Genomic DNA, 24,209 nt, shown 5'->3' on the forward strand with positions numbered 1-24,209 from the left:
TATGTGATCCTAGGAATCAAATCCAGGGTTCTGTGCATGCTAGGCAAGCACTTTAACAACTGAGCCAAGTCTTCAGCCCCCATACATTTTTATAATACCCAAGTCAAGTTGCTCAAATTGTCATTTAGAAATCTGCAATAAGTTTCAACATGTATTAACCTCAAACACTCTTCTGTCTTGCTTGAGACATCCTATAAGAGTTTAGACAAGACACATTATTAACGGTGTCATAAATAAGTAATATAACTTTATTAAAATGAAAAGACAATATTCAAAATAATGCAACAAAATGAATAAATCCTTTGTCCAATACTGTACACACAGTGCGGAGATCAGTGCATTTTTCTAAAGCATGTTTTAACCTTCATTTAGTTCATACTAAAGTAAGCTTTAAATAGCTCAAATAATGTCATTCAGCAGTTTAAACTGAACAGCTTGTTGGGACATGGCAGCAGTGTCCCTGCTAGCAAGCACCTTCTCTTTGTGTTTATCTGTACAAGATAAACAATCAGAGGATGTAAAAACTGAACACAAACTGCGTGTCTCACTGAATCTCAGGGCAGTGAAGCAGCCAGCGTGAGTTTTCAAAGCAGGAAGATGCTGAAGTGACCTCTGGCATTAAGACGTTCTGTGCTATTGGTCAGAAGTGTTTCACTTAAAAAGCAAACAATCCCCAGGAAATACTGAATAGGAACCAGCAACACAAGACCAGCTCGTGTTGTACTTTATTAAGTCTAAAAAACAAAAACAACGTACCATACATCCCCAAAGTAACTCTCAATCATGGCTAATCGCTGCACTAGTCTATCAAGCTCGTACCCCAAACACTGATGGCCAGCACAACTCCACTGCACTCTTGAAAGCCTCTTGCTACAACAGACTGTTTCAGGAATAGCATGGAAAAGTTATTCACCAAATCTGTCAATTTCCAAGATATGAGACACACACAGGTGATAACATGGTCCAGAAACTGCCGTCCTCTCCTCAACAAGACAAAACCCCAGAGCGACAAGTATTGGGCCATAGAATGATCTCAACAAGATGTTACAGGCCTGGCGGAGAACACGCCCTGTCGTGTATGGAGAAGACTGCTGGCAGGGAAGGGGAAAACAAATTTTTAGAGCAGGCCTGTATGCCAGGAATCTTTAAACTTAAAAAATTTATAATCTGATCTAACAATACTGCTTTCTCCCATTTGCTCAATTTTCACACTATCAGGAGCTGTTCCTCCAGCTTGTTTGAATTGTTCTGAATACAGATTACTCTAAGAGTGACTAATTGGTTATCCTGCAGCTATGGTCTATGGTTACACCGCACTTTTATACATAGGTATATAATGTAGTCAAATGTAAAAGTTGCCCATTCTTCCCTCCCCCTAGCACATCTTTAAATCATCCTTTTTTCTCCTATGCTGATAGATCAGGGACTCCCAGCATTACAGCACCTCATAACTCTGCTCTAAGCCTTTCTCATTAAGGCGGAGTCCACCAACTTCATTTTGCCACTTGACATTGTTCTATGAACCTCAAACTGGAAAACCGGGAGCCATTCGTTCCATGTAACTTCTGTTGAAGCATGACCCCATATTTATGGAGAAACCACGTAGGATAAGTGTTTGCGCTTCCCGTGGCTACCCACATCTATTTTCATTCTGGAGGCCAGCTTTTCTGTGGCAGAGGCCATACCACAGGCAGCAGGTAATGGCTGAATTTGGGTGCTTGGGTTTGCTTCTTCTGCTTCCTTAAAATACTTTTCATATTTGTCCAGGTACGGCGGCCTCTCAGGTAGTAAGTAATAATGCGTTGAGCTAACCTTCTTCCCATTTTCAATAATGGGCAGGATGCAAGGAACCTTGTTGGCAGATCCCTCGCTGCTCTGTCTCTGCAGGGCTTTGCTGCTGACATACTTGGGGTCAGGAGCAAAGCTCTGTGTTGGGGGCATGACCCCATTGAGGTAAGACGGAAGGCTTTTAGGACTTGGGGTACGGGAGTTACTCCGAGACAAAGGTTCTCTCGGGGGAACTTTGGGAGGCCTATCTTCATCACTGTAGGTGTTGGAGGTCACTTCTGCTGACCACCTTCTATAGTCTGGCTTTGCTGGCCTAGGAGGTATAGGAACCCTGGGAGGGATCTCAGGCTTGTCTTCATCAGAGCTAGGAGAAGCTCTGTGTGTGCAGCTAGATATCCGAATGGCTGGCTTGTTAAATGACCCAGCTGGTCCTGAGTGAGACCTCCTTAATCTGCGATGGCTTTGAGGTGGGGGAGGGTTTGGGTCTGGAACAACTCTGTTCTGGTCAGATGCACAGCTAAGATCTGCCACAGAAACAGTTGGGCTGTCAAAATATGCATAGTTGATCTGGCCACAGCCACGGAAGCTGCGCCTGCCAGGAACGTCATATTTGAAATCTGAAGGTGCACAGTCTTCTTCTAAGAGCCCGTCTGTATCTGAGCTGGTTAGAAGCTCTACCTCACTGTCGGCCTCATCCACAGATCGGTCTTCAGAGATGGGCAGTGGCGGGAGCGGCCGAGAACCCCGATCACACAGAGCCGCACAGGGGAAAGGGGAAGGGCAGCTTTTAATGGGTGTAAGTGGAGGTGTGGAAGTGCAGACCCCATTCACTGAGAGTTTCTTAAAACCACACATAACTTGATCCTCTTCACGCTGTCCCGAGCTTTCACTTGGTGATATAACAAGAGGGGGCAAGCTTGACCTTGGAGATGGACCACGCTCTGCAAAGAAGTGGCCGCTCCCTGGAGCAGACCGAGCAGCACATCCTGAAACAACAAGCAATGCTCATCAGAGACTGCGGTCCTCGGCCTTCACCCTGGGAGAGCCCGGGACCTCAGCTTCCAGCTCTCTGCACAAGTCAGGGAAACACCTGACTGGTGTAACCCGGAGGACACCCATGCACCAACCACAGGTATAATTAGAGCCAGAGTAGGGGAACACACGTGATCTGGTTCAAAGAACAAATTATCTCTGCCATCTCCCTTGGACATGTGCTAGGCATACACCCACACGTCCCAGGCAAGTTCTGTGACGTGTATGAAATTCACAGGAGATGAACAGTGTGTAATTTACACGAGTGCCATGCTACAGCAAGCTTATGACATGCAGCAATACAAGGCATGCCGGCTGGCGTGAGGAAGCTGAGGTGAGGGAGGGAGGGAGGGCCTTCCTGCCAGCACATCATAATTGAGTGAATGGACTCACTTGAAATGTGTTCACCAGATAAAAAGCTCTTGACACAAATCCAAGGGACATAATGTTCAAATTAAAATAACTGTCCAGTTTTCTAAGTCTGATTACCATGTGACTGCTTGCACCTACTGCTTTCGAATGTGCATTCAGTACTACTCATACACAAGACAGATACAGCCCAAGGTTAAGTCTGCATCATACCTCAGAGGGAATTAATTCCTGATGTGGAGAAATCACAGTTCCACAGTTCTGTTTATGAATCAATGGCTCAGGTAGTAAAGGGTAAGAAGGCATTGTTTTCAGAATCTGCTGCCACTAGGTGTCAGACTATTGTGGGAAACTGCTTAGGTTTCCTGCTTTAAGAAATACTGCTTGCTTGAGGACAGGGCAAAGCTGATCAGACTGCCAACTTCTTCACATGCTATTCCAGAGACTTTTATACATACCAAGAGTTGTTAGGTGCTCCTGAGCAGGGGAGTTCAGATTGTAGGCCATGGTTATTGGATCAATATTTAAAAAGTTACTGAAAGCAAAGGAAAACATGTTGGTCATGAGCATGCTATCACTGCAGTATGAGGAACACACAGAGCACAGGAGCACAAACTCTTGACTTACTTTTCAAACTCACTGTGACTGCCCCAGCAGGACTTCATATTCCCCAAGGCCTGACCATTATGGAGAAATCCAGTTTTTAATGGGACTCGAATATCCTGAGCAGCAACTCCGGCTGTTGACATTGTGCCCCACTCTGGGATGCCTTCAAATTTGTAAAGCCCAGGTGTTTTAAAGTCAACCAGTAGCTTTCATTCCCTGGGGAAATCAAGAACAAATGAGAGAATAAACAACATAATTCAGAAGTCGGATAGTGTATATTGTAGCATAAATAATCAGAGGTGGAGGGAGATGGGAAAATTTGGTTATAGACGTTCTTCTAAATCTCATAAGGATACTTAAAATGTGGCCAGCAAAAATAATTTTTGTTTTTATAAATACTAACTTGACACTTGAAAGGTTTTTCACAGAATGAGAAAGAATCCATTGCCAGGAAAGCCAACCCTTGCTGCAGAGCTTACCAGTTGCTCAACAAATCACAACTGCTTTCCAAAGCACACAAGCCCCTTCAGCCCCCTAAACTGACTTTCTACAGCATGGCAGTGCCAGGAAGGAAGCGCAGTGGATACTACCCATTTTTCCCAGGCTTAAAAAGGAATTTCAAGCTACACATGGTAATCCCAGCTCTTTCGAGGCTGAGGCAGGTAGGTAGGTTCAAGGCCTGCTTGGACTACATAACAAGTCCTGTCTTACCCTCACTGATTCCCCCACCCTGAAAACAACAAACAAACCTAAATAATTTTAGAAAGTACCGTGCTCCACACAGGCTGAGCTGTCATTCATTAGAGCCCACTCAGGAGAGTCTCCAGCCCTGAAACCTACCTCCCCACAGCCTAACATTTATTGGACTCTGTATTTCGGGGTTGGTCACAGAAGACATATTCTCCAGTTATTACTTGCTCAAGAAATATACAGTCACATATGCAGATACAAATTTCTATCATCTTGTAAAAATCAAGTTCTGCAAGATTACTGGCTTCAGTGTAAGCTTTGGCTAGCTTCCTCCCTTTCAAAGACAAACTTAAGGGACATTGTTTGTATTCTCCTTTGTGAAATACACAGTAATTCACGTCCTCCTCCCTATAAGGCATGGACTACAAAAGCAAAATATATTTTTCTTAAACTAGTAGTTCCTTAATTTTAGAAATCCCCTCGTATCAGCTGTTACAGGTCTGGAGTTCTCGCACGCTCATTCTAATTTTCCGTTTTTGCTTCAGTACTCTGCAGATCGTCTTCAGATAGTCACGTGCGTTTAGGAAGCTAGGCCTTTCTCCTGTAGACAGCAGGATGTTATCTGCTGGCTGCCCAGAACACAGACCCCTTTGAGTTCTCCACACATATTGTCTACACAACTCTGCCATTAAATACTTGCAAAGCTACCAAGTGCTAGTGCGGGACTAGGACTCCTGTGCTGAAGGAGCTACACAGATGGTCCTTCTTATTAAAATGATCAGCAACTAAACATCTACTACTTACAAATCTGGGCCTAGTGAACTATGGCTTCAGAACAAGTGGCTGAGGGTCCTAAGTACCTTCTAACCACAGGGCCCTGGCTCAGTAAGTCCGCCAAAGGCAAACTATGTGGAAGGCATAGGGGTTCTTATTTTTTTAAACTAATCTAAAAAAACACCCCATAGATGTTTACAAAAGCAGCTGTTTTAATACACAAGGCAGTTATTTTATTTCAAAGAGTCAAACCTTGTTCTGAAAAACCAGTCTCTCTGTGATGTAAGGAACCTTAGTATTAGGAGGTCTCTGAGTCTTGGGTTTTAGATTACTGAAATGAAACAGATGTGTTATTTACCACTGAATAATTTAAAAAGCACATTTTTAAAGAGGCTAGCCTCTCCCAGTGTATGCTTAGCCAGGGTGTATCAAGCCCTTTCTAAATAGTCACAAACACTGAGAGACTACAGGGAAAGGACCTGTGTAATATGAAAATGAAAGGCAGGCGAGATGGGAGGACGACTGTGGTGGTTAAGTGGTTTGAAAGCACACGTTGGAAGATGGTTCATCCCGATTACAGGACAATGCTGCGGGGGACGAGGGAGGCCCAGCCCCCACCTGTAGGCCAGCCAACAAATACTACTAGTAATTACTGTGTCAGCCTCCCAGTGCCATCTACATCTTAGCTTTCAACAGAGTGATTGTGTAACTATCGCCTCTGCTCAAGTTGCCTTGGAATCCTAAACTTACACTTCAGTGGTCACTTAAAATTATTTATATGTTTTAGAAAAAGTTATTTTTTATTCATTGTTTTCATCACCTACTTGTTAGCTTTCTTAAGGAAATTTTTTTTTTTTTAGTATAAAAAGAATTGTGTTCACTAAGCCAGCTCACTTCTGACCACAATAGTTGTCTTTGTGTATTCATAGAAGGTGACCTGCCTCTAAATTTCAATGGGGAATTGTGAATGGGCCATGTTATGAAACTATCTCAACTTCCTACTTGCTTGCATGGCAGAAGCAAGGAGGGCAATATTACTGCTGTGCTCTCATCGTTTGGAAAATAACTTCAGGCTGTAAAACTCAAAAGAGCAACATGCCACAGGTTTAAGGTTTAGATACACACACATTCTCTCATCCCTCCTGATGTTAAACTAAGGTTATGTTAGAAAATTGTTTGAGTCTCCTACCTCACAAGACAAAAAAGCCCAAGCCAGCATTCAGGCTGCGTAATCCTGGTGGAGGCGGAGAAATCACTCTAGCCAATAAAACAACACATTTTGCTCAAGTAAAATTCAACTAATGCTGCAGTGTTTACAATTGTATCCAAGTCCTCATAACTGTAAAACTAGCTCTACTTTTCAATTCATAAAGAAACTAACTGCAAAGATACATTTATGTATGAGTGTCAATATTTAAAAGTACAATACGGTATTCTATTATGAAAGCCAAGATCAAAATGAATGTTGATACAGGTTCACTGTATAAACTAGGACCCAAATAACCTTCAGTATAACAATTTACATAATCATAAAACAATTTTAATGTGAAGTGATCAAAATGTAGTTAAATACCAGTACCTCATTTCTGCTAATTGCATTATATTTTAACTTTAAGATTTTGCTCTTAAAATCTTTTAATTCATTTCTATGGCTTCAAATCCACAGACAGTTCCTAAGGAGATACGTGCAGTCTGACTTCCACTGTGCATTTCTTATTGTCTGTCTGGTGATTATCTTTCCACTTGGATGGGCCTCTGGTTTATCTCACAAGTTCCAAACCGGATTCTTTGGGTCTCTTAACTTACCTCCCACCCTTTCTTCATCCAAGAGGATCATACTTCCTGAGGTACCTGCCATTGTGAGCCTGAGTTATCATACTTCCTGAGGTACCTGCCATTGTGAGCCTGAGTTATCATCATACTTCCTGAGGTACCTGCCATTGTGAGCCTGAGTTATCATCATACTTCCTGAGGTACCTACCATTGTGAGCCTGAGTTATCATCATACTTCCTGAGGTACCTACCATTGTGAGCCTGAGTTAAGGCCAATATACATTCAACTGCCAACCTCCATACAAAGTTTTAAAACTTCTTCTCAAAACTCTCTTCCTTCTCCTATTGGTTCCAATTTTTAGTTTGAAGATATTTCAACCATTCTATAGCCAACGGGATCAAATCAATATTCCTCAATTGCCACCCCCAAAAGAACCTGTAAAAGCCTCTAAAAGCTCGTCTGTTGGCACAAAAGACCTCACAATGGCCTTTTCTTAACCTGCCCTGTTCAGCTCTAGCTGCTTTGAGCTCTAAGGTTAGTTCTCACACTGTGCTCCTTCAACAAGCCCCTCCTTTTATTAAAAGCCAGGGCCAGTCTCTCAGTTTCTAGCTATTCTGTGCTATGCCAGGTTCCCCTCCTACCCTTCAAATCTAGGACTGGTGCCTGACATTCCCCCCCTGTAGATCATATTAAGTGAACATTGAGAAAATAGCCATCTCATGTTTTAAAATGTAATTATGTAAGATTCTCCCCAGGCTGAAGAGGAAAGCGAAGGGAAAAGCACAAATTTGTTCAGAGATCAACTCTGTATGTACTGTATGTAAGTTAGGCCTGTAATAACCTAACACATTTAGAATATCCTGAGTTCACCTTCTGGGTCCTCAGTGACAGTGTGTGGCTGAGTAAAAGGTCAGCATCAATGGCTGCTGGCGTGGCTTTCTCAATGGCTTCTTACTACAGACTTTTCACCTTTTCTTACATACTGTTCCTTTGGGCTTGTAATCTATCTATCTTGGTTTTATTGCCACTTTAAAAATAAAAAAGTCACAATATATCAATAGCACACTGCACACTTTCTAAGGTGAACTCACATGCCTTTATCTTGAAAATACTTACTTTGAAACTGCTTTAACACACAGAGCTAGGCTACCTTAGGGCAGTAACCTAGATATGCTTACCTTGCCACAAGATCTTATTAATACATCTCAGGAGCAGTCCATGAGAGGAGGAGGGGCACATTTTTGTCTTACAACTCATCCAGTTCTGCCCAGTGCTTCCTTATTTAAGAGTGTGATGTAATTTCCTTCTTTCAATCTGGTTCTAGAACCTGATTTCTGTTTATTCAGAGTGATAAATGGTCTTTCCAGCTGCATTTAACAATTACCTACCTAGCTACTTCCATAATCAGGGAAGACAACTATAGAGCCAAAGTTTATCGAAAGACACCGATTAGAAACGTTGCCACCTTTCATTACTTTGGATCTTCCTCAAATATATTACTTCCTATGCTTGCTGAGAAAATGAGAGGAAATGGAAATCAGTTTTATTTGCTGTTTCATGGGCTTAAATTAATAACTGAGAAAGATGACTTAGCATCTACCTGCACTCAGCATTATCCTGTTACACAGGAGGATCTAAAAATCATGGAATCCATCATACTTCTAGTTAATGTCTTACACATTTTGGCTGTAAATAGTGATCATGTGTCTTCTTGGTTTGTAGAAGTTAAGGTAACAAACTGTTAAATGCAGCAAAGACTTCTGCGTCTCTGAATCAAGCAGGTGATATAATCTACACTTATTTACTGAAAGCAAAAGGACGTTTGCACAGATATTTCAAGAGCAAAGGCCTGAATTCAAAGTTTTTCAGATTTCATTTTAAAAGCTATGATTTGGGGATAAGGAAAGAAGGGAGGCAGGCTAAGGGAACTTCTTTGTTATAAGTTTACCATAGAAAAGCAGAACTCGCCTTTATATAAGCTACATGAATGACTTCTAAAATAAAACACAACTACAGTGCTCATGCATGGAATCAAGTAAGATGTGATAGCTTCAGCAAATATTTCATAAATGCTGTCCAAAAGGATGCAAAGAAAGGATGGTTTGTGTGTTCTCGCCTCCACTAGAGGACCTTCTATGTGCCCCACACATACTGACCCACTTACAGGTGGGTCAGTATGAAATGGAGGCCACAAGGAAAAGAATTTATCTCCAGGCTGTCAAAATAAAAGCCAAATGATGAAACTTCTTCAATGATTCCGAAAACGCCTAGCTAAGTATTTAAGAAATAAATAGCAAGCTGGTGAAAGCCCCATTAGTTCAACTCCTGTCTCAATAGCCTTGTGATTCAGTTTGTCCCTCAGGATTTTAGGGAGATACAATTACAAGCAGGGCGACAGCACTGTATTGTTTGTCACTGGTATTTTTCCTACAGAGCACAACAATCAACAGTACCATCCACAGACACAGGCAAGCACACACGGCATGGAAGAGCATTTCTTTCCGACATATGCAATGCACTGTACCTGTGAACGATGTGTGGATTCTGTTGTAATCTTAATGACAATGACCACAATGGGCTAATGATGGGAAATGAGTCTTTAAAACTTCAAGTTTATTTAACAAGCATTTAAATAACCCAATGGACAACTCAGGAGAGTTCAAATTAATACACAGGCGATGATAATAACATTCATAGGATACTGTCTGTCAGGAAGGTTTTCATGTTTTATCCTTGTAGCAGCCCTGTAAGGTGGGTGGGACACTACTCTCAATGACAGACAAGGAGCTTCTGCAACTAGATCTGACTCCGCTCTGGTGAGCCACAGTAATGCCACGGCTTACTTCAGGAAGCTTGGCCTCAAAGTTTAGGCCCTCAACCATACCACAGCCTCTCTTTTAAAGTCTTAGGCTCTTCAAATGGCTGGAATAAAATGACTTAAGATACACACTTGACTCCTCTGGATAAGGCAGGTACATTTTTTAGAGGGATTCTATTTGATGTTCCCTTGGATAACCTGTAGCCTATGAAAGTTCCCCTTTCACTTCCTCACATTTTCCTACTAAAAGTTATCAGTTATATACTTGGCCTAGATATCTAAAATGGGCAGATCAAGGTATAATCTTCTATGACCAGCTGGAATAATTCTTTTGATGCTCTTTCATCTTTACTGATACAATGATGCACCGCCATAATGGAATCTCATAGTCTCTGACCTCGCACAGGTTTACTACATATATCCAAGAGGCTTCCTTTAAATACTCTCATTGCATGGATCCCAATGAAACCATTACAACTTCGCTCTAACACAAACCCTGAAATTCAGGCTGGAGAGATGGCTCAGAGGTTAAGAGCACTGACTGATCTTCCAGAGGTCCTGAGTTCAATTCCCAGCAACCACATGGTAGCTCACAACCATCTGTAATGGAATTTGATGCCCTTTTCTGGTGTGTCTGAAGATAGCTACAGTGTACTCATATAAATAAAAATAAATTTAAAAAAAAAACCTGAAATTCAGTAATAGGATTCTTTTATCTGTAAAGCATTCTACAAATTACAAAGCTCTCTCTTATACACTATCCATACATCCCTGTAAGAAAAGGCAGGAATTATAATCTCCATTTTTGCTTTAAAGAAATGAAGTGAGTTGAGACACCCTGCTCTGACTGAAGCATCCTACCTGGGCTGTTCTGCGCTGTCAGCCAGCCAGAGCTCTCTTCACCCACTCCTCCTTTCTATTGTCATTTTAGGCAATAGCGTTGGTTCTCCTAATATTCTTGCTGACCTAAAATGATGTTTCTATAAAAAGGAGGGCTACATAAGACCTGTGTGCTAGCTACCTGCAAAGACTGGAACTGGAACTCAGCTTTCTTCAGGTCAAACTCTAAGAAAGCAAACATTTACTTTCACAAATACATAGGAATGCTTCTTCTGGGCTAAATTCATCAGATGAAGAAAAATGGTTGTTGCCTGATGAGGCCATCTAACAACGATGGGGATAATTTCAGATGGGGTTATCTCTCAAGGAAATGAGCAGGGCACAATGGCAGGATAAGGAGGCAGAGAGCTTATTTACACAGGTGGTCAGGGGAGGCCTCCACAGAGGCGACATTCACAACTGATTTCCTTTTTTTATTTAGTTTTTTTGCTTTGGTTTTCCAGACAGGCTTTCTCTTTGTAGCTCCAGCTGTCCTGACATCACTCTGTAGACCAGGTTGGCCTTAGAACGTAGAAATCTGCCTGCCTCTGCCTAGTGCTATTGCTAGGATTAAAGGTGTGTGCCACAGTGCTAAGAACTGATCTCTTAAATAACATAGACAGCCATGAAAGGAGGCCAGAAAAGAACATGCGGATTAAGAATCTGTAACTTGTAAAGTTTCTTCTTAGCTATGGTTGTAAGCGCTTTTGAACAGGAACTTATAGTCCTAACCATCCTATTTCCACACTGAAAAGGGCTCGAGTTCCACATTTTAAAGATAGATTCAGCAAGGCCTGGGAAATCAGTCATTTTGCAATATTCCCACTCCAATTTTACAGTACAAACAAATTGACTAAAATATCAATGAAGACTCCTAATCTCGTCTTTTGAAGTTTGAACCCCACAGTTGTTTTCTTAACACCAATCCTGTGAAGCTAGTAATTTATAGTTTAGACCCTGAAGTTCACCAGTTTTATCCACATCAAGTTTAAACTGTGTGAATGCTGCCAGAATACCACAGGTGGATGGTATTCATCTAGTTACTGTTCATTAGCTTTCCCATGTCCTGGCCAAATGCCTGCAAAGGATGCTATCTACGTGCATCTGGATGGTGAGGTACCAGTTCATATTTATGGAGATTAGGGAGCGGAGCTGCTTCTCTGGTAGAGGGAGCCAGGGACATTCAAATTCCAAGAATTACCCTGGGCACCACCTTCCCCTCCTCTGCCCGCCTTTCCAAAGCACCCTGATGTAGGTATGCTGACAATGAGGTCAGTTGCAAGCTGCTGTGGCGCACCTGTCATTTAGGGAACTTGCTTTTAAAAGCTACTATTAGTATGAGCAGAAAGGCAGTATTCATCTAGTACAGCTTTGGAGAAGTGGCAATAAAGACTCAGTTTCATAAAACATAAAACACCTAGAGACTACGACATAATTAAGTCATACAAAAGGCTCACCAGTATCTACTATGAACCCAAAGTAGGAAATCCAACTCATTAAAAAACAATAATTCTACCTCTCAAAAATATGAGGAATCCAGACATTTCATAGCAGCCATTAACAAGGAACAACAGATTTTCTTTTCAAATCTTATCAGTTCTTGGACCAATCCTGTTAAGCCTTAAAATGTAAACCATGCTTTCCTGCATGTATTTAATCAACATTAGCCATGTGCAAGGCTGTGTAAAATAAGAGCTGTTCAAGGCAGTTCCTGCCCTTAGGGAGTTTACCATCTGATTTATTTGCCAAGATACAGATTTACAGTTTGAGATTTTTACCACTGATCAGCAAATGTCCACCAGTGCACAGGAGAGGGAGTGAAGGCCATGACAGAGTGCCCAGCCTTTTTAAACATCTTCATGTATTTCCTCTCAAACCTGATAATATCCGCCAGAGTTGACAGGTTAGTACGAAACCAGCTTATTCCTTACAAAATTTGCTCTTTTACTGATAAAGGTATTTAGACTATCTTTGGTCTCTATTTTGGTAAAATCTCTCTTAAAATCTCCATGTTTTAAAAAAAAAAATTTTTTTAAAGGCAAGAGCCACCACAGTGAACTCAAAAATGTCCCAGTCTTAATAGATGCATATTCACTATACCTGTATAGACTTAAGGAAGTGTAAAACTGTAGAACTCTTCTTTTTTCTTTTTTTTTTCCAGGATAAAAAAAAAAAAAAAAAAAAAGGCAATTTATACCTCACCTTTCTTCACCCCTGACAGTTGCCTGGAAACCAGTCCTGCCCTACCTGTGCTACAGGTGTACCTCCCGTCACATCTCTTTTAAAGCTACAGTCTCTATTCTTACTACACTTAAGTTTATGACTAACAATCTATTCACATTTTTATCAGGTAGGAGACTGGTTTCTTTCAAGCAATGATGAAATCCTAATAAAGACTGAGGAAGCACCCATCCAGCACCACCAATCACGATTAATTTGAACAAAGATAGGATATACGTATAAATACAGGATACTTGCCAAGGAGCCTTGGCGTTTGAACAGTTCTGTCTGCATTTTCACTCCTTTAATATATAAGTCATTTAAGGCAAAGAATCATGTTTCTGGAGAGGAAAAGCCCACGGAACAACTCGGATGAATTAAAACAAATATATATATATATTTTTTTTTTTTTAAAAAAAAAAGGGGGAATGGCTTTCGTCGCCGAGTCTCACCGAGACTCAAGACTGGTACCAACCAGGGACTAGCAGTCTCCGAGCCCACCCGCGACAGCTTCTCGCAGAAGCTTTCCGGGCCGGACCGACGGGTGCGCGGGGTGAGAGGGAAGATGGAGGGGGCCGCAGCAGTTCCGCCGCATCCCCGGGCCGCAGCTGCACCGGGAAGACCGTGGAGCCGCCGCTCCGGAGCCCCAGGCTGTGGAGACGTGTCGTGTGCGCGCCGGTGCATGGCCCCGGCGAGAAGCCGAGGGCGCCCGCGGCCCGCGGCTCCTCACGCACCCCGGCCCAATCCCGGGAAGCGGCGTGCGGGAGGCTCCGGCTCCAGCCCACCGCCCGCCCGTCCGCCCGCCCTCCGCGCCCCGGCCCCACGGCTCCCGACGCCCGCCAGGCCCCTTACCCCAAGGGAGCGGGGCCCCGCGGCGCCCTCCCGCGCATGTCCGTCCCGGCTGGCTCAGCGCCGCGGGCTTAGGGGCCCGAGCATCGCGCAGGCGCCTCGCCGCTCTCTTGCCCTCTCTCTTTCTCTCTGCTCGCTCGCAGGCTAGGCTCGCGCTCGCTCGCTCGCTCGCTCGCACAGCTCACGCTCCGCGCCTCGCACTCGGCCGCCGACGCCGGCGCAGCCGACGCCCGTATTTATACGGTGAGCGACAATGTGACGTCGACGCCCGCCGCCCCGCCTCCTTCACGCAGCCAATCCGGGCGGCCGGACGTTTAAAGGGGCGATGCTGCTACCGAAGCGTTTGCGTGGGGCCCGCCGGGCGGCGCTAGCAGCCTCGTCTCCCGAGGGGACGTTTCTATTTGGGCCGCCTCTGTGCGAGCTGCCTAGCCTAAGGACACCGAGTTTTCCTTAGAAGGCTGTGAGCGGCCCTGTTTCCATCCCCGGGGAGGGAAGTGACGCTGAGATGCACTTGGGTCCAAGAAACTCAGGGAGCGGGAGAAAATGGGGATTGGAGGGGAGAGGGGCACCCCGAGGTATATATATATATATATATATATATATATATATAGAGAGAGAGAGAGAGAGAGAGAGAGCGAGGGAGGGTCGAGGGATGGCGAGGAGAGTGATGAAGAACGGAGGAGGACAGTGAGGAACAACGAGGGACTGCTGTGATGATGCGAGAGATGAAGGATGGCAGGGCGCTACAACCAGGGATAGATGACCATGAAGAAAGTGGTCTCTGGGAAAGAGGGCAGCGGACTGAGGATCAGTAAGGGACAAAATGCGTCTGAAGACAGGAAGGGGCAGGGAGTGTCTGACTAAGGACAATAAGGGATGGAGGGGCGGTGAGGAGCAGCGTGAGGCACTGCAGGACGTATAGAGAGCCTCACTAATTGATCTAGGTAGTTAAGGGACGGTGTGGAAAAGGAAGGGACAGAATGGAAAGGTGAGGGGCAGCGCAGAAAGGACAAAGGGGACTGGGCAGTGGGCCATGCTGTGTGGGCAGGATCAGGGAGGCCTCACTCCAGGCTCCTCTGTACTTGGCTTGGCCTCCAACAAGGCTAGGGTGATCCCGGGCACCTCCCCCAAACCTGCCCCCAGCCCTCTTGGCTTACCTGTCAAAGTGCTGTTCTCCATGTCTTTTGGCCCCAGGGTGGCCGCTGATGCCCAAGGACAAAACGCCATCAAGTCTACAGGGAGGAGGGTTCGTGGGGCAGAAATCCGGTGATGCAACTCGGGTTTATAGTTTAACCGTAAAATAAATAATACAATGATAAACCAGAGTAGTTCAAGAAAAAAGGCAAACAGACAGAAGCCCTCCAGTTGGGATGAGTACAAATTCCTCTTAATGGCACTCCACAGAGTAGAGAGCGCAGACCTATGGCTGACCTCTGTGGTCCGCACACAGAGCCCTTCCTGCACTGCAGCAAGAATGCCTGATAGTTATATGCTTAGCACCACCTAATTGAGCCAGTTTAACATATGGAATGAGGCGCTGGCCTCATTATCTGGTTAACTATTAACTTTGTGCCCCACGAACCAAGTTGCTTCTTCCAGTATTGACTTGAATTCTTTTTTTTTTTTTAATTGAACTCAAAGGCTTTAATTTTAAACTCAAGGCCTGATGCACTGGATTTTAAAAAAGAAAAGAAAACTCCGAAGTCTTCCTTTGCCCACTCTCAGCGGCAGGCTACCAGGATGTTAGAAGGCTCCTCCCCTCTTTCTGATGGTCCCTACTGGCCTGCTGGGGTTGCTTCCACACCCATGCTCCTAGCAGTTCAATTCTCCCATCTTTTCTTATGGCCATTCTCTTAGTTGTATTTTAATCTTATGGAAATTGGTCATTGCCACATTGTCTATTTATTATTTACTATTTACTAACATTTATTATTTACTTGATTAAGTTTTGGTGGGTTTTAAGACAGTTTTACTCTGTAGCCCAAGTGGGCCTACAACTCATTCTACACAGCTCAGGTTAACCTCAAGCTTGGTCATCCTTTGGGCTCCAGTGTATTGAGATTTACAGGCATGAAGTCAACACGGCCAGCTTGACTAGGTTTTGAAAGTCACAGAAAATCCTCTTGCCCCTCACCTTTGCTATTCCTGTTTTATCTGTATGCTATGCAAATAGCCTCCCCACCCCTCCTTGTGTGTGTGCATGTGTGTCCTCCCCTCCGTGTGTGTGTCTATGTGTCCTCCCTCCATGTGTGTGTGCATGTATGTATGTGCATGTGTGTCCTCCCCTCCATGTATGTGTATGTATGTATATAATGTGTATGTGCCTGTGTGTATGTGCATGTATGTGTGTGTATGTGCATGTGTGTATCTGTGTATATGCTTGTGTGTATATGTGTGTGTGTGTGTGTGTAAGATCACCCTCAGAACAAGCCCTCACAGTAGAGCATTTACTATTTGGGGATTCAGTGAGGTCCAGTTTCATCGGAGAAGAGCCCTAGTTACTCTGATTTCCAGTTGCCACAATGCAGTTGTAATGTGTGCTCTAGCCTTATTAGCATGCTTTTATATTCCCCTATTCACAAAACAGTGATAATCACCACAGCAACCGCGGGACACGCCCCTCTGTAGAGAAAGAAGACCAACAAGATCCTCCTCCTGCACTTGGGAGCTGGAGGATGTGCTCATGTTTTGGTAAATCATCATCAAAAAAAATCAGAGTCACTTGAGTAATTCATGATTAATCTGGGTTTTTCCTCGGACCAACTTTAAACTTACAACAGAAAACATTTAGTTTCCTAGTTTTTCTGAGAGAAGGCAATTAGAGCTTCTACCTCACTGGCTTTAGCTCCTAATTATTCATACACTGAAGCTTTCTCAGCTGTGGAGGAAAACGTATACTCAACAGGCTACTTAGCAGTTGTTGTATAATAATGCTGTTATGCCAAAAAAAACAAAACAAAACAAAAAAAGTTGTAGAATAGTTTGAGAAGAGTTCAAAGTGAAAATGCTCAGCCAGTCATGTGACAGACTTCTGGCGGATTGATCAGTACTGTTCATTGACCTTTAACAGTTCAAATGCCAGAACACTCTCCGTGCCTCCAGCCTATCTTGCTCTAAATTGTCTCTGTCTAGAAATTGAAAGATTTTCCCCTTTCCTTTTCTTTCCTTTCCTTTTCTTTTCTTTTTGTTCATTTCCTCTTTCTTTCTTTCTTTCTTTCTTTCTTTCTTTCTTTCTTTCTTTCTTTCTTTCTTTCTTCCTTTCTTCCTTTCTTCCTTTCTTCCTTCCTTCCTTCCTTCCTTCCTTCCTTCCTTCCTTCCTTCCTTTTCTTTTTCAAGACAGGGTCCCTCTTTGTAGCCCTGGCTGTCCTGGAACTCACTCTGTAAACCAGGCGGGCCTTGAACTCAGAGATCCACCTGCCTCTGCCTCCCGAGAGCTGGGGTTAAAGGTTTTTGCTACCATAGCCCAGCTCCAAGTTTTCACTTTGTTAAAGTCTTTCAAAGTTTGCTTTGCTTTGAGGCCATTCCTCCCAAAGAATTCTGATTAGCTGGTTTCTTTAAAAGCAGAATTGAACACAGTATCTTAAAGCATTAGTGTTTTTGTCATGCTGACCCAGTTTGTCAGTTTGCACCATTCCACTCTTGGAGTAAGAACAAGGTTGGGGTTCTGGCTCAGGAGCCTGAGACTCACGTGGGGTACTTTTCCCCTTGCTCTCTCAAAGAAATCCAGCATGTCTTGCCTAAGCATAAATGTGTCACATGGAACCTTAGTGAATGTATGTTTATATTTTGCTCTTGGCAGCCTATATAAAAAAGTACACACATTTTTGTATTCTTCTTGATTGTCTTTTATCTACTTCCTTTAAAGACAAATATTTAAAAGAGAAATACTTTTTGCATTTCCTTATTAATCATAGGGCCTTTGTTTCTGTCAATAGAGAATGCATATCACACACTTTTCACTAGCCGTAGATGAGTGCTATAAAAACGCACGCACGGAAAATTTACATTTCTTAGTTGTCACCTGATTAGTGTACCACACTGTTGGAAACAACCACACATAGGCATGCGTAGGCACACACACATATCTGCAGCAAACTCTGTCTTATTTTAAAGCCTGCATGAGCACCTGAGATTCAGAGTCCAGATGGCTCAGCTGGTAAAGGTGCCATCTGATGACCTGAGTTCAGCCTCTGAGACTCACAGGCTGGAAGGAGAGGGCTAAGTCCTCCCATTGCCTTCTGACCTCCACCTGTACTCACGCAGAAATGAGCAAATGAAAATTTAGAAAACTGTAAGAAATGCCTGGGAAGGAACTGAAAGGGGGCTCAGGGGTGGACTTGATCAGAGTACATTATAGACATGTATAAAATCCTCAGATGATAATAATAATACAGAGTCCTGAGGCTCGCTCATAAGGAGTGCTTCCTAATAGCAGAGGCCTCCACTGAACCATGAACTTAACTGCTCTGTGAAAAGTACCACGTGCATGCACGCGTGTACACACACACACACATACACACACACAAACATGCACCACATACACACAGTGCACACACACATAACACACTACACTACACACACACACATGCACCATATGCCACACACCATACAGACACACACACGATGCACACACACGTAATACACATACTCCACATACAGGCATGCCCTATATACCACTCACACATAACACGCACCAAACACACCACACACACACACACACACACACACACACACAGGGTTTAGGGGTAATATGTGGCCTGTGAGTAGACTGAGCACGGTAGTTGTGTTAGAATTTTTGAGTCTGTAGTTTGGAGTGTTTTAGGGACAGGACCTGACTTCTTTTCCTCACCAGGAAGGCAGACTATGTCATTTGTTTTCAATTGAGTCACCTTTTGTGTACCCAAGGCTTCCTTAACAAACACTGCTTTCCCAAGTCTAGCCCATCTCTAGAAGCTTACAGATTCAAGACCTTTCCAGCAGCCTGTGCGTCGACTTACTTAGATACGGAGTCTAGACGTTTATTGAGTTAGTTTTCTCAAGTTTCTCTGCGTGTTTTCACGGTTAAGCTTGTGTCTGAAGAACACACTGTATTTCCTATTAGCTGGCCAGTAGGGTGTGCTCTAGTCCCTTGCCAAATTAATTAATTAAAATATTAATGTAAACTCTTCATTAAGAGATTTCGGAAACTAATTTTATGTCTTTGTGACTACCGGCACACGTAGGGTGTGTTTCTATAGACACGCGTTACATATACATACATAGTACAGATGGAAAGTTTAATTATGCTGTTGAATAAAGAGAGCTTTATCTGCTTAGTTCTTCAGCTTAGCCCTAAAAGAATTTGGCAGGCGTGGTGAGCTTGAGCAGGAAGGCTTGAGAGTCCAAAGCATCCTGGGCTACATCTGTCTCAAGTAAAAACAAAGCGGGAAGGGGTGGGGGATGCAGTCTGTGGAACCTTGTGTTTGAACCATCACTTAGCCCTCAGAAGCAATAAGAATACATCTTTGTGCAAATTATTTAACCTCTGGGTGTCCAGTAACTTGGAAATAGGAGTGGTTCTTACCACTCTAGTAGGGCTATTAGACAAACAGGTTAACATGGTCAGCATGTAAAACATTGCTCAGGGCCAATTAGAGTTCAATAAATGTTGTTATGTTATTGGTTCTATTGTTAGCTTCATTGTTATGGCCATATATCCTCCGAGAGGTGTTTAAATATCTTTTGCTATAAAATCCCCCAATTCTAGATTGTTATCTATACCTGAAACAATCTGTGGAAGAGGTGATTTCATTGCCTCCAGAGGGCAATGATTGATGGGATGTTTTCCCTGACTTGTAGCATCTCCTCTTCCGAGGCAGTCAGATCTTACAGCAGGAGTGAAGCTTCAGGTCCCAGCTTCTCACTAACCTGAAGGCAAGGTGTAAAGTGGCTCTTAGGTCTGTGGCATCTACCCCTCCGTTGCCATCACACACACGCGGGGGTGTGTTTCCCTCCAGAGCACAGTAGACTTCATCTGCACAGAAGCCTAAAGCCCCTGCAGAACCCTCTATGTGAATGGCTTCGTGAATTTCTCTGGGATGCGAGGACAATGGATATGCTCAATGATTGGGTATTAATATGAAGACATTTGTATAAAGATGTTCATAAACACACACACACACATGTCGCAGCACTGTAAAGCTGAGAGCTAGGTTTTAAAGTTGGTGAGACGATCTCTTTTCCTGAGTTTTCTTGTCCTTCATGGCTGCCTCACACAATGGGTTTCTTTGAGGAGTTAGGGAGCCCTCTGCTGCGGTGCTCCCTCTCGTGTGCGGCGCGAGGGTCTGGAGTAAATCGACTTTCCAGCACCCAAGTGGGAGAAAGAGCTGCTTCAACTGGTGTGACTGCTGGTTCTCACGGAAGAACTAAGTTGAAGTTCGGAACAGGGTGTGAACGATGGGGCCATGAATGTGGGGAGTCTGTTGTGTTTGTGGCTCATGGCAACTCTGGGATGCCCAATTAAAAAAAACAACAAAAAACTTGTGAGCACTGGAGTTTAGTCCTTGGTAAGAGGTATAACAAAGCATTCACTCAAGTCAAATTTAGCAAGCAGCCTCCCACTTGCCAATCACAGATCTAGCACTGGGTATACACTGGTAAAAAGAGTGAATATAATTTTTGTTTATATTATATTTGTTATATAGAAACTTACAGTCTAATGGGAGAGAAAGATGGCAGACAATGGCGTGGTGGCACACACCTTTAATCCTGGTACAGAGGCAAAGGCATGTGAATGTCTGAGTTCTGGGCTAGCCTGGTCTAGGACAGCCAAAGCTAAATAGTGAGACCCTGTCTCATAAAATAAAACAAGTGCTAAGCCAGAGGATAGTGGTGACAGGAGATCGAGTGTATCAGGAGACCAAGTGTGTCAGGAGACAGAGTGTGTCAGGAGACCAAGTGAGCAGGGCTGACAGTAGATGGGAGAGACATTCTGAGACCCGGGTGAAGTGTGACAAGAGGTGGTCCATCTGAAGAGCCTGCAGAAAGGAACAGCCCAACGTGGGAGAGAGCTTCATGCAACAGGACAGCGGAAGGAAGGCTCAGGCTGAAAACAGGAGGAGGGCACCGCAGGCGTCTCCAGCATAAGAGATATGGAGAAAGGAGGTGGCCGCAGTTGGAGAGGAGCAGAATGAGATTTTAGAAATGGATTCCAAGCTTCTCACGGAGCTGGAATCAGCAGGCCTTTGAGATCTCGCCCACGAGAAACAGGAAGGGAGAAGGTCAAGGATGGGCCGAGCCTTCTGTCTTTAAGTGGCTGGGTGACTGTGCTTATTGAGATATAAGGGAGAGACAGAGGGACTGCGAGTTAGAGCATAGGTGGGACTGGCGAACACGGTCTGATTCTGGCATTAAAGCTGTTGCTCTCCATTCCTCAGGCTACGCTTTTCTCATCATGAATGACCTTCGAGGTTGCATGGTTGCGCACGCATGTGTGGGTTTCCCAAGTTCTTGATACAACATTAAGGCGAATGAGTATTGCTCTGCTGTGCCGTAGGGAGTAGTGAAAGCCACTGGGAAAATACAAGACAGGAGCTTAGATTCCCTGATCTGGGGACATAAGAAAACCAGTGCTGTTAGCGAGCTCTGCCTGCTGCATCAGGAGACCCGTCAGGACATCCGAGGTGACCAGTGCTCATTCCACGAATATTTAACGATTGAATGCATTTCAGATGGCCATACCTTCTAAGAGTAAAATTTAGAGTAATTTCCAGTCATTTGAGCTTTCTGGAGGCGTCTCCTTTCCTTCAACGATTTCGTCCACCTCCTCAATTAGAGCGCAGGACACGCAAGCAATCATGCTTCTTCAATGTCCCTTTGGTACATGGCACCACCTTGATTATAGGTATAGGCTTAATCCTAGGATGAGATGTGGATGAGCAAAGTAGCCCAAGAGACAAAAAAATGCAAAGGAAGGTTCACTGGAGAAAAGCCAGAGACTCGACATCCTTACAAAAGCTTCAAGAATTAGATGGAAGCACTCTAAAATAAGCAAACAATCGCAGACAGAGGAAGCTTTATGCCCAGAACCCTCAATCAGCGATACACAGCATGGTGGTAAGCTGGCCCAAGCAGAAAATGGAACGCCTATTCATATTCTTGCGAAGCTTTTATAAATAGGATGAATGTCTGAATTTGGGGATTAGCAAATATACCCAATAATAGCGGACACTTTGTAGCGTTTACTCAGGACTGGGCATGATGTAAGGTTTTAGATAAATTCACTTCCCATGCTGTTATACCATGGAACAAGGGGATGGTAGCCAAGTTCTGTCAGCATTATTTTATTTTTTGCTACTAATAGATCTCTTCCCCCATAAATAACACGAGGCATTCAGTGGGTGGGCATGAAAGGACTGGGGGGTGAAGCCGAAGGCACAGCTCTAACCGGGGATTCCCAGGAGGCTGGCAGGGGCTGGCCAGGCCTGGGCTTCACTTGACTTTCAACTTCCGTCCTCTGTGATGGCTTCGTTTTCAGGTTTCTTGGTGGTATAAGGACTGACAGCAGACCCTAGTGACCTCCAGCTAAAATATAAAGGAGCCTATTTTGTGGCTTGAACAAAACCCTGGATCCAAGTCTCTCTGGTCCAAACTGAAGGCCAGGGAAGTACACTGCTTCTATTAGCCAAAACTGGAGTGGAGAAGGCAGTTCTCGGACTGGCAGTTCTGGGAGCAGGTACCCAGCTTTGTGACTGGCAGTACAAATGTTTTGTTTTCTCTCTGTGGCACTGGGGAATGGTCACTCTGTAGCCCAGGCTGGCTTTGAACTCACAGGGATTGCTTCCCTCTGCTTCCCAAGTGCTGTTTTTTGTTTGTTTGTTTGTTTGTTTTGCTTTACCCTTTTGTTTAAATGTGTTTACTTATGACATTTTATGGGTATCTTAGTTACTTTTCTATTGTGAAACAAACAAACAAACAAACCCACCACGACCAAAGCAACTTCCAAACATAAGCGTTTAATTGGGAACTTGTTTATAGTTCAGAGGGTAAAGCCATGCTCTCCATGGCAGAGCCCAGCAGCAAGCAGGCAGGCCTGGTCCTGGAAAAGAGGAGCCGAGAGAGTGTCTGATTCACAACCACGAGGCAGCAGAGGAGGGAGCCAGGGAGAGAGGGAGGGAGAGATACATAGACAGAGACAGAGAGAAACTGAGAGACAGACAGATACAGAGAAAGGAGAGAGAACACTCAGCAATCGATAACTAGACTTCTGAAACCTCCAAGTCCACTCCCTGGGACACATGCACCTCTTCCAAAAAGGCTGTGTGCTGCCCAGTCCTTCTCAGACAGTTCCACAACTGGGAGCCAAACATTCAGATGTATGATCCTAGGGAGGTTGTTCTCATTTAAATCACCATGACACGTGTCTTACCTGCATGTATGTATGTGCAGTATATGCATGCCTGCTATCCTTAGAGGTAAGTGCAGGGAACCGAACCCAGGTCCTTTGCAAGAGCAGGGGCTCCTAACCACTGAGCCATCTGTCTGCCCGCCCATCTTTGTTTGTTTGTTTGTTATTTTGGGGTTTTTTTTGAGACAGGGTTTCTCTATAGAGCTCTGGCTGTCCTGGAACTCACTCTGTAGACCAGGCTGGCCTCAAACTAAGAAATCCTCCTGCCTCTGCCTTCCAAGTGCTGGGATTAAAGGCGTGTGCCATCACTGCCCGGCCCTGCCCACCCATCTTACCTTGAAAACAATGTGTGTGTGTATGTTTGTGTGTGTGTGTGCCTGTGTGTGTGTGTGCCAGTGCATGCATGTGTGTTCGTCCACAGAGCTTCCAAAGTATTGTCCTACCAGCTTCTCATATCAAGATCGATGAAAACTCGGTCATGATTCTATTTGGTTTTTCTTCTTCTGGGATTAAGTATTCTCTGTTGTACATTGTAATTTATTTACAGCAGGTCTATGGAAATTATTTTTGTTCTGAAGATAACTGTTTCATGAAAGTTTTATTCATTGTTTCAATTGCTTTTCCTCCCAGTATCTGATTAAATGATTATCCCTTTATTCTTTCCTATCTTTCTACTCTTGTATGTTTGGCTTCCTTCTTTCCGTTGGCTTTTTGTGTAATTTCTTCACATCTGTTCTTCAATTTGCTATTGCTCTCTTCTGGTATCTCTGCTACTTTAATTGAGTTTATAACATCAATTATATGCTTGAAAAAAATTTTCTTAGAACTTTTAGGTATGGTATTTGGTTCCATTAAAGTACTAGTAAACATTTTGGTGACTTCTTTCTTGTTTGATGCCTTTTGTTTGTTTATTTGTTTGTTTGGGTTTTTGTTGTTGTTTGTTTGTTTGTGGTTTTTGAGTCAATATCTTACTTAGTCTGTAGTCCAGGTTGTCCTCAATCGCACAGTGACTTGCCTGTCCTAGC

The 24,209-nt window shown here is 43.8% G+C and overlaps 1 protein-coding gene across 1 annotated transcript; it reads right to left on the reverse strand.

Moving 5' to 3' along the window:
• Positions 1 to 227: 227 nt before the first annotated feature.
• On the reverse strand, positions 228 to 14,027 carry Errfi1 (ERBB receptor feedback inhibitor 1). Its single transcript, XM_021159277.3, has 4 exons — positions 13,803 to 14,027; positions 3,817 to 4,011; positions 3,648 to 3,724; positions 228 to 2,774 (listed from the first exon to the last, which is right to left on the reverse strand). The coding sequence occupies exons 2-4, from the start codon at positions 3,936 to 3,938 to the stop codon at positions 1,588 to 1,590; spliced, it is 1,386 nt and encodes a 461-aa protein (XP_021014936.1). The 5' UTR covers positions 3,939 to 4,011; positions 13,803 to 14,027; the 3' UTR covers positions 228 to 1,587.
• Between the last annotated feature and the right edge of the window lie 10,182 nt (positions 14,028 to 24,209).

This window comes from Mus caroli, unplaced genomic scaffold (genome assembly GCF_978045245.1).
Source record: "Mus caroli unplaced genomic scaffold, Mus_caroli_1 scaffold_6, whole genome shotgun sequence".
Taxonomy (NCBI): Eukaryota; Metazoa; Chordata; class Mammalia; order Rodentia; family Muridae; genus Mus; species Mus caroli.

Bases quoted from the DNA above. Each gene is read 5' to 3' on its own strand.
- Errfi1 (XM_021159277.3), bottom strand. From the start codon at position 3,938: ATGTCAACAGCCGGAGTTGCTGCTCAGGATATTCGAGTCCCATTAAAA. The intron at 3,725-3,816 runs GTAAGTCAAGAG...CTTTGCTTTCAG, and splicing joins AGTCACAGTGAGTTTGAAAA to TAACTTTTTAAATATTGATC. The intron at 2,775-3,647 runs GTATGTATAAAA...TTGTTGTTTCAG, and splicing joins GGAGCACCTAACAACTCTTG to GATGTGCTGCTCGGTCTGCT.